Source organism: Petromyzon marinus, chromosome 82 (genome assembly GCF_048934315.1).
Source record: "Petromyzon marinus isolate PM22_M1 ecotype Great Lakes invasive population chromosome 82, UKy_Petmar_22M1.pri1.0, whole genome shotgun sequence".
In the NCBI taxonomy this organism is placed as follows: Eukaryota; Metazoa; Chordata; class Hyperoartia; order Petromyzontiformes; family Petromyzontidae; genus Petromyzon; species Petromyzon marinus.
Window position 1 is genome coordinate 4,138,184 of NC_133747.1, and position 12,067 is coordinate 4,150,250.

A 12,067-nucleotide genomic window follows, 5' to 3' on the forward strand; every position below is an offset into this window, starting at 1 on the left:
TCACTACCACGGTAACCATGGAAACTACGTCACTACCACGGTAGCCATGGAAACCACGTCACTACCACGGTGACCATGGAAACCACGTCACTACCACGGTAACCATGGAAACTACGTCACTACCACGGTAGCCATGGAAACCATGTCACTACCTCGGTAACCATGGAAACCACGTCAATTCCACGGTAACCATGGAAACCACGTCAGTACCACGGTAACCATGGAAACCACGTCACTACCACGGTAACCATGGAAACCACGTCACTACCACGCTAACCATGGAAACCACGTCACTACCACGGTAGCCATGGAAACCACGTCAGTACCACGGTAACCATGGAAACCACGTCAATACCACGGTAACCATGGAAACCACGCCACTACCACGGTAGCCATGGAAACCACGTCACTACCACGGTAGCCATGGAAACCACGTCACTACCACGGAAACTACGTCACTACCACGGTAGCCATGGAAACCACGTCACTACCACGGTAACCATGGAAACCACGTTGATACCACGGTAACCATGGAAACCACGTCACTACCACGGTAACCATGGAAACCACGTCACTATCACGGTAACCATGGAAACCGCGTCACTACCACGGTAACCATGGAAACCACGTCACTACCTCGGTAACCATGGAAACCACGTCACTACCACGGTAACCATGGAAACCACGTCAATACCACGTTAACCATGGAAACCACGTCACTACCACGGTAGCCATGGAAACCACGTCACTACCACGGTAGCCATGGAAACCACGTCACTACCACGGTAACCATGGAAACCACGTCACTACCACGGTAACCATGGAAACTACGTCACTACCACGGTAGCCATGGAAACCACGTCACTACCACGGTAACCATGGAAACCACGTCACTACCACGGTAACCATGGAAACTACGTCACTACCACGGTAGCCATGGAAACCATGTCACTACCATGGTAACCATGGAAACCACGTCACTACCACGGTGACCATGGAAACCACGTCACTACCACGGTAACCATGGAAACTACGTCACTACCACGGTAGCCATGGAAACCATGTCACTACCACGGTAACCATGGAAACCACGTCAATTCCACGGTAACCATGGAAACCACGTCAGTACCACGGTAACCATGGAAACCACGTCACTACCACGGTAACCATGGAAACCACGTCACTACCACGCTAACCATGGAAACCACGTCACTACCACGGTAGCCATGGAAACCACGTCAGTACCACGGTAACCATGGAAACCACGTCACTACCACGGTAACTATGGAAACCACGTCACTACCGTGGTAACCATGGAAACCACGTTGATACCACGGTAACCATGGAAACCACGTCACTACCATGGTAACCATGGAAACCACGTCACTACCACGGTAACCATGGAAACCACGTCAATACCACGGTAGCCATGGAAACCACGTCACTACCACGGTAGCCATGGAAACCACATCACTACCACGGTAACCATGGAAACCACGTCACTGCCACGGTAACCATGGAAACCACATCACTACCACGGTAGCCATGGAAACCACCACACTAACCACCACCACCACCACAACACTCACCACCACCACCACAACACTCACCACCACCACCACACTCACCACCACACTCAACACCACCACAACACTCAACACCACCACAACACTCACCACCACCACCACCACAACACTCACCACCACCACCACAACACTCACCACCAACACACTCACCACCACACTCACCACCACCACCACACTAACCACCACCACACTAAGCACCACAACACTCACCACCACCACACTCACCACCACCACCACACTCACCACCACCACCACACTCACCACCACCACAACACTCACCACCACCACCACACTAACCACCACCACAAAAACACTCACCACCACCACAACACTCACCACCACCACCACAACACTTACCACCACCACAACACTTACCACCACCACCACAACACTTACCACCACCACAACACTTACCACCACCACAACACTCACCACCACCACAACACTCACCACCACCACAACACTTACCACCACCACAACACTTACCACCACCACCACACTCACAATACTCACCACCACCACCACACTCACCACCACCACCACACTCACCACCACCACCAAAACACTCACCACCATCACCACCACCACCACCACCAAACTCACCACCACCACACTCACCACCACACTCACCACCACACTCACCACCACCACCACACTAACCACCACCACACTCACCACCACCACAACACTCACCACCACCACACTAAGCACCACTACACTCACCACCACCACCACAACACTCACCACCATCACCACACTCACCACCACCACCACCACACTCGCCACCACCACAACACTAACCACCACCACCACACTCACCACCACCACAACACTCACCACCACCACCACACTCACCACCACCACCACACTCACCACCACCACAACACTCACCACCACCACCACCACCACCACAACACTCACCACCACCACCACAACACTCACCACCACCACCACCACAACACTCACCACCACCACAACACTAACACCACCACCACAACACCACCAAATTAGTGTTAGTACTAACTAGTAGTAACTAACTAGTAACTAGTACTAACTAGTTATGTACTAGTACTAACTACTAACTAGCACCAACTACTACTAGTACTAATACTAACTAGTACTAATACTAACACTAACTAGTACTGACTACTAACTAGTACTAACTAGTACTGACTACTAACCAGTACTAACTAGTACCAACTACTAACTAGTACTAACTACTAACTACTAACTAGTACTAACTACTAACTAGTACTAGTACTAACTAACTAGTCTAGCTAACTAGAACTAACTAGTACTAACTACTAACTAGTACTAACTACTAACTAGTACTAACTACTAACCAGTACTAACTAACTAGTACTAACTACTAACTAGTACTAACTAACTAGCACTAACTAGTACTAACTAACTAGTACTAACTAGTACTAACGACTAACTAGTACTAACTAGTACTAACTAGTACCGACTAACTAGTACTAACTAGTACTAACTAACTAGTACTAACTAGTACTAACTACTAACTAGTACTAACTAGTCTAACTAACTAGTACTAACTAGTACTGACTACTAACTAGTACTAACTACTAACCAGTACTAACTAATGAGTACTAACTAGTACCGACTAACCAGTACTAACTAACCAGTACTAACTAATGAGTACTAACTAGTACTAACTAATGAGTACTAACTAGAACTAACTAACTAGTATTAACTAACTAGTACTAACTAGTACTGACTAACCAGTACTAACTAATGAGTACTAACTAACTAGTACTAACTAACTAGTACTAACTAGTACTAACTACTAACCAGTACTAACTAGTACTAACTAACTAGTACTAACTAATGAGTACTAACCGGACGTAAGGATCCTTCCCACCCAGGACGAAGTGGTGAGAGTTGAGTGGCCGTGAGTGGACGGTGTACAGAGGCACCTTGTCCATAGCCTCACGGCAAACCAACAGCTTGCTACAACAACAACAACAGCAACAACAACAGCTTGCTAAATCAACAACAACAACAACAGCTTGCTAAATCAACAACAACAACAACAGTTTGCTAAATCAACAACAACAACAACAGCTTGCTAAATCAACAACAACAGCAACAACAACAGCTTGCTACAACAACAACAGCAACAGCTTGCTAAATCAACAACAACAACAGCTTACAACAACAACAACTTGCTACAACAACAACAACAACAGCTTGTTACAACAACAACAACATCAACAACAACAACAACAGCTTGCTACATCAACAACAACAACAGCTTGCTAAATCAACAACAACAACAACAGCTTGCTACAACAACAACAGCTTGCTACAACAACAACAGCTTGCTAAATCAACAACAACAACAGCTTGCTACAACAACAACAGCTTGCTACAACAACAACAGCTTGCTAAATCAACAACAACAACAGCTTGCTACAACAACAACAGCTTGCTAAATCAACAACAACAACAGCTTGCTAAATCAACAACAACATCAACAACAACAGCTTGTTACAACAACAACAACAGGTTGCTACAACAACAACAACAGCTTGCTAAATCAACAACAGCTTGCTACAACAACAACAACAACAACAGCTTGCTACATCAACAACAACAGCTTGCTACATCAACAACAGCTTGCTACAACAACAACAGCTTGCTAAATCAACAACAACATCAACAACAACAGCTTGTTACAACAACAACAACAGGTTGCTACAACAACAACAACAGCTTGCTACATCAACAACAACAACAGCTTGCTACAACAACAACAGCAACAGCTTGCTAAATCAACAGCAACAGCTTGTTACATCAACAACAACAGCTTGCTACAACAACAACAACAGCAACAACAACAGCTTGCTACAACAACAACAACAGCAACAACAACAGCTTGCTAAATAAACAACAACAGCTTGCTACATCAACAACAACAGCTTGCTACATCAACAACAACAGCTTGCTACATCAACAACAACAACAGCAACAACAACAGCTTGCTACAACAACAACAACAACAGCAACAGCTTGCTACAACAACAACAGCTTGCTAAATCAACAACAACAACAGCTTGCTAAATCAACAACAACAACAACAGCTTGCTACAACAACAACAGCTTGCTAAATCAACAACAACAACAGCTTACAACAACAACAACAACAGCTTGCTAAATCAACAACAACAACAGCTTACAACAACAACAACAGCTTGCTAAATCAACAACAACAACAGCTTGCTACAACAACAACAACAACAGCTTGCAACAACAACAACAACAACAGCTTGCTACAACAACAACAACAACAGCTTGCTACATCAACAACAACAGCTTGCTACATCAACAACAACAACAACAACAGCTTGCTACAACAACAACAACAGCTTGCTACATCAACAACAACAGCTTGCTACATCAACAACAACAACAACAGCTTGCTACAACAACAACAACAACAGCTTGCTACATCAACAACAACAACAACAGCTTGCTACAACAACAACAACAGCTTGCTACATCAACAACAACAGCTTGCTACATCAACAACAACAACAGCTTGCTACAACAACAACAACAGCTTGCTACAACAACAACAACAGCTTGCTACAACAACAACAGCTTGCTACAACAACAGCTTGCTACAACAACAACAACAGCTTGCTACAACAACAACAACAACAGCTTGCTACAACAACAACAGCTTGCTAAATCAACAACAACAACAGCTTGCTAAATCAACAACAACAGCTTGCTACAACAACAACAACAACAGCTTGCAACAACAACAACAACAGCTTGCAACAACAACAACAGCTTGCAACAACAACAGCTTGCTACAACAACAACAGCTTGCTACATCAACAACAACAACAGCTTGCAACAACAACAACAACAACAACAGCTTGCTACAACAACAACAACAGCTTGCTACAACAACAACAACAGCTTGCTACAACAACAACAACAGCTTGCTACAACAACAACAACAGCTTGCTACAACAACAACAACAACAGCTTGCTACAACAACAACAACAGCTTGCTAAATCAACAACAACAGCTTGCTAAATCAACAACAACAGCTTGCTACAACAACAACAACAGCTTGCAACAACAACAACAACAGCTTGTTACATCAACAACAACAACAGCTTGCTACAACAACAACAACAGCTTGCTACAACAACAACAACAGCTTGCTACATCAACAACAACAACAACAGCTTGCTACAACAACAACAACAGCGTGCTAAATCAACAACAACAGCTTGCTACAACAACAACAGCTTGCTACAACAACAACAACAGCTTGCTACAACAACAACAACAACAGCTTGCTACAACAACAACAACAGCTTGCTACAACAACAACAACAGCTTGCTACAACAACAACAACAACAACAGCTTGCTACAACAACAACAACAGCTTGCTACAACAACAACAACAGCTTGCTACAACAACAACAACAACAGCTTGCTACAACAACAACAACAACAGCTTGCTACAACAACAGCTTGCTACAACAACAACAACAGCTTGCTACAACAACAACAACAGCTTGCTACAACAACAACAACAGCTTGCTACAACAACAACAACAGCTTGCTACAACAACAACAGCTTGCTACATCAACAACAACAACAGCTTGCTACAACAACAACAGCTTGCTACAACAACAACAACAACAGCTTGCTACAACAACAACAACAGCTTGCTACAACAACAACAGCTTGCTACAACAACAACAACAACAGCTTGCTACAACAACAACAACAACAGCTTGCTACAACAACAACAGCTTGCTACATCAACAACAACAACAACAGCTTGCTACAACAACAACAACAACAGCTTGCTACATCAACAACAACAACAACAGCCTGCTACAACAACAACAACAGCTTGCTACATCAACAACAACAACAACAACAGCTTGCTACAACAACAACAACAGCTTGCTACATCAACAACAACAGCTTGCTACAACAACAGCTTGCTACAACAACAGCTTGCTACAACAACAACAGCTTGCTACAACAACAACAGCTTGCTACAACAACAACAACAGCTTGCTACAACAACAACAACAGCTTGCTACATCAACAACAACAACAACAGCTTGCTACAACAACAACAACAACAGCTTGCTACAACAACAACAACAACAGCTTGCTACAACAACAACAGCAACAGCTTGCTACAACAACAACAGCTTGCTACAACAGCTTGCTACAACAACAACAACAGCTTGCTACAACAACAACAACAGCTTGCTACAACAACAACAGCTTGCTACAACAACAACAGCTTGTTACTTCAACAACAACAACAGCTTGCTACAACAACAACAACAGCTTGCTACATCAACAACAACAACAACAGCTTGCTAAAACAACAGCTTGCTACAACAACAGCTTGCTACAACAACAACAGCTTGCTACAACAACAACAACAGCTTGCTACAACAACAGCTTGCTACAACAACAACAACAGCTTGCTACAACAACAACAACAACAGCTTGCTACAACAACAACAACAACAGCTTGCTACAACAACAACAGCTTGCTACATCAACAACAACAACAACAGCTTGCTACAACAACAACAACAACAGCTTGCTACATCAACAACAACAACAACAGCCTGCTACAACAACAACAACAGCTTGCTACATCAACAACAACAACAACAACAGCTTGCTACAACAACAACAACAGCTTGCTACATCAACAACAACAGCTTGCTACAACAACAGCTTGCTACAACAACAGCTTGCTACAACAACAACAGCTTGCTACAACAACAACAGCTTGCTACAACAACAACAACAGCTTGCTACAACAACAACAACAGCTTGCTACATCAACAACAACAACAACAGCTTGCTACAACAACAACAACAACAGCTTGCTACAACAACAACAACAACAACAGCTTGCTACAACAACAACAGCAACAGCTTGCTACAACAACAACAGCTTGCTACAACAGCTTGCTACAACAACAACAACAGCTTGCTACAACAACAACAACAGCTTGCTACAACAACAACAGCTTGCTACAACAACAACAGCTTGTTACTTCAACAACAACAACAGCTTGCTACAACAACAACAACAGCTTGCTACATCAACAACAACAACAACAGCTTGCTAAAACAACAGCTTGCTACAACAACAGCTTGCTACAACAACAACAGCTTGCTACAACAACAACAACAGCTTGCTACAACAACAGCTTGCTACAACAACAACAACAGCTTGCTACAACAACAGCTTGCTACAACAACAACAACAGCTTGCTACATCAACAGCTTGCTACAACAACAGCTTGCTACAACAACAACAACAGCTTGCTACAACAACAACAGCTTGCTACAACAACAACAACAGCTTGCTACAACAACAACAACAGCTTGCTACAACAACAGCTTGCTACAACAACAGCTTGATACATCAACAACAGCTTGCTACAACAACAGCTTGCTACAACAACAGCTTGATACATCAACAACAACAACAACAACAGCTTGCTACATCAACAACAACAGCTTGCTACAACAACAACAACAGCTTGCTACATCAACAACAACAACAGCTTGCTACAACAACAGCTTGCTACAACAACAGCTTGTTACAACAACAACAACAACAGCTTGCTACAACAACAACAACAGCTTGCTACAACAACAGCTTGCTACAACAACAACAACAGCTTGCTACAACAACAACAGCTTGCTACATCAACAGCTTGCTACAACAACAACAACAGCTTGCTACAACAACAACAACAGCTTGCTACAACAAAAGCTTGCTACAACAACAGCTTGATACATCAACAACAACAACAGCTTGCTACAACAACAGCTTGCTACAACAACAGCTTGATACATCAACAACAACAGCTTGCTACAACAACAACAACAACAGCTTGCTACATCAACAACAACAACAACAGCTTGCTACAACAACAGCTTGCTACAACAACAGCTTGTTACAACAACAACAACAACAGCTTGCTACAACAAACAACAACAGCTTGCTACATCAACAACGTCAACGCCAACATCATCAACAACATCACCAACATCATCATCATTCAAAACAACATCATCAACATCACCAACATCATCAACATCAACAACGTCAACATCAACATCATCAACATCACCAACATCACCATCAACAACATTCAAAACAACAACATCATCAACAACATCACCAACATCATCATCAACGACATTCAAAACAACAACAACATCATCAACAACATCAACACCAAAAACATCAACAGCTGCTACATCAACAACAGCTTGTGACGTCAACAACGTCAACAACGTCAAAATCATCAACAACATCATCAACAACATTCACAAGAACATCAACAACATCATCAACAACATCAACAATATATGGAGTCTATGGGTAGACACTTTAACATTGAAGTCTATGGGTAGACACTTTAACAGTGAAGTCTATGGGTAGACACTTTAACATTGATGTCTATGGGTAGACACTTTAACATTGAAGTCTATGGGTAGACACTTTAACATTGGAGTGTATGGGTAGACACTTTAACATTGAAGTCTATGGGTAGACACTTTAACATTGAAGTCTATGGGTAGACACTTTAACATTGAAGTTTATGGGTAGACACTTTAACATTGAAGTCTATGGGTAGACACTTTAACATTGAAGTGTATGGGTAGACACTTTAACATTGAAGTCTATGGGTAGACACTTTAACACTGAAGTCTATGGGTAGACACTTTAACATTGAAGTCTACGGGTAGACACTTTAACATTGAAGTCTATGGGTAGACACTTTAACATTGAAGTCTATGGGTAGACACTTTAACATTGAAGTCTATGGGTAGACACTTTAACATTGAAGTCTATGGGTAGACACTTTAACATTGAAGTCTATGGGTAGACACTTTAACATTGAAGTCTACGGGTAGACACTTTAACATTGAAGTCTATGGGTAGACATTTTAACATTGAAGTCTATGGGTAGACACTTTAACATTGAAGTCTATGGGTAGACACTTTAACATTGAAGTTTATGGGTAGACACTTTAACATTGAAGTCTATGGGTAGACACTTTAACACTGAAGTCTATGGGTAGACACTTTAACATTGAAGTCTACGGGTAGACACTTTAACATTGAAGTCTATGGGTAGACACTTTAACATTGAAGTCTATGGGTAGACACTTTAACAGTGAAGTCTATGGGTAGACACTTTAACATTGATGTCTATGGGTAGACACTTTAACATTGAAGTCTATGGGTAGACACTTTAACATTGGAGTGTATGGGTAGACACTTTAACATTGAAGTCTATGGGTAGACACTTTAACATTGAAGTCTATGGGTAGACACTTTAACATTGAAGTTTATGGGTAGACACTTTAACATTGAAGTCTATGGGTAGACACTTTAACATTGAAGTGTATGGGTAGACACTTTAACATTGAAGTCTATGGGTAGACACTTTAACACTGAAGTCTATGGGTAGACACTTTAACATTGAAGTCTACGGGTAGACACTTTAACATTGAAGTCTATGGGTAGACACTTTAACATTGAAGTCTATGGGTAGACACTTTAACATTGAAGTCTATGGGTAGACACTTTAACATTGAAGTCTATGGGTAGACACTTTAACATTGAAGTCTATGGGTAGACACTTTAACATTGAAGTCTACGGGTAGACACTTTAACATTGAAGTCTATGGGTAGACATTTTAACATTGAAGTCTATGGGTAGACACTTTAACATTGAAGTCTATGGGTAGACACTTTAACATTGAAGTTTATGGGTAGACACTTTAACATTGAAGTCTATGGGTAGACACTTTAACACTGAAGTCTATGGGTAGACACTTTAACATTGAAGTCTACGGGTAGACACTTTAACATTGAAGTCTATGGGTAGACACTTTAACATTGAAGTCTATGGGTAGACACTTTAACATTGAAGTCTATGGGTAGACACTTTAACATTGAAGTCTATGGGTAGACACTTTAACATTGAAGTCTATGGGTAGACACTTTAACATTGAAGTCTACGGGTAGACACTTTAACATTGAAGTCTATGGGTAGACATTTTAACATTGAAGTCTATGGGTAGACACTTTAACATTGAAGTCTATGGGTAGACACTTTAACAGTGAAGTCTATGGGTAGACACTTTAACATTGATGTCTATGGGTAGACACTTTAACATTGAAGTCTATGGGTAGACACTTTAACATTGGAGTGTATGGGTAGACACTTTAACATTGAAGTCTATGGGTAGACACTTTAACATTGAAGTCTATGGGTAGACACTTTAACATTGAAGTCTATGGGTAGACACTTTAACATTGAAGTCTATGGGTAGACACTTTAACATTGAAGTCTATGGGTAGACACTTTAACATTGAAGTCTATGGGTAGACACTTTAACATTGAAGTCTATGGGTAGACACTTTAACATTGAAGTCTATGGGTAGACACTTTAACATTGAAGTCTATGGGTAGACACTTTAACATTGAAGTCTATGGGTAGACACTTTAACATTGAAGTATATGGGTAGACACTTTAACATTGAAGTCAATGGGTAGACACTTTAACATTGAAGTCTATGGGTAGACACTTTAACATTAAAGTCTATGGGTAGACACTTTAACATTGAAGTCTATGGGTAGACACTTTAACATTGAAGTCTATGGGTAGACACTTTAACATTGAAGTCTATGGGTAGACACTTTAACATTGAAGTCTATGGGTAGACACTTTAACATTGAAGTCTATGGGTAGACACTTTAACATTGAAGTCTATGGGTAGACACTTTAACATTGAAGTCTATGGGTAGACACTTTAACATTGAAGTCTATGGGTAGACACTTTAACATTGAAGTCTATGGGTAGACACTTTAACATTGAAGTCTATGGGTAGACACTTTAACATTGAAGTCTATGGGTAGACACTTTAACATTGAAGTCTATGGGTAGACACTTTAACATTGAAGTCTACGGGTAGACACTTTAACATTGAAGTGTATGGGTAGACACTTTAACATTGAAGTCTATGGGTAGACACTTTAACACTGAAGTCTATGGGTAGACACTTTAACATTGAAGTCTACGGGTAGAAACTTTAACATTGAAGTCTATGGGTAGACACTTTAACATTGAAGTCTATGGGTAGACACTTTAACATTGAAGTCTATGGGTAGACACTTTAACATTGAAGTCTATGGGTAGACACTTTAACATTGAAGTCTATGGGTAGACACTTTAACATTGAAGTCTACGGGTAGACACTTTAACATTGAAGTCTATGGGTAGACATTTTAACATTGAAGTCTATGGGTAGACACTTTAACATTGGAGTCTATGGGTAGACACTTTAACATTGAAGTCTATGGGTAGACACTTTAACATTGAAGTCTATGTGTAGACACTTTAACATTGAAGTCTA

General features: G+C 41.4%; 1 protein-coding gene across 1 annotated transcript in view; it reads right to left on the reverse strand.

Annotated features, from left to right (window-relative positions):
- The window catches only part of LOC116938072 (DDB1- and CUL4-associated factor 8-like), a 64,890-nt gene that overhangs the window by 27,387 nt on the left and 25,436 nt on the right, over window positions 1-12,067 (reverse strand). The window contains exon 5 of the mRNA XM_076057376.1: window positions 3,447-3,557. Coding sequence (XP_075913491.1) covers window positions 3,447-3,557 — 111 coding nt within the window. The remainder of the gene's footprint in view (window positions 1-3,446; window positions 3,558-12,067) is intronic.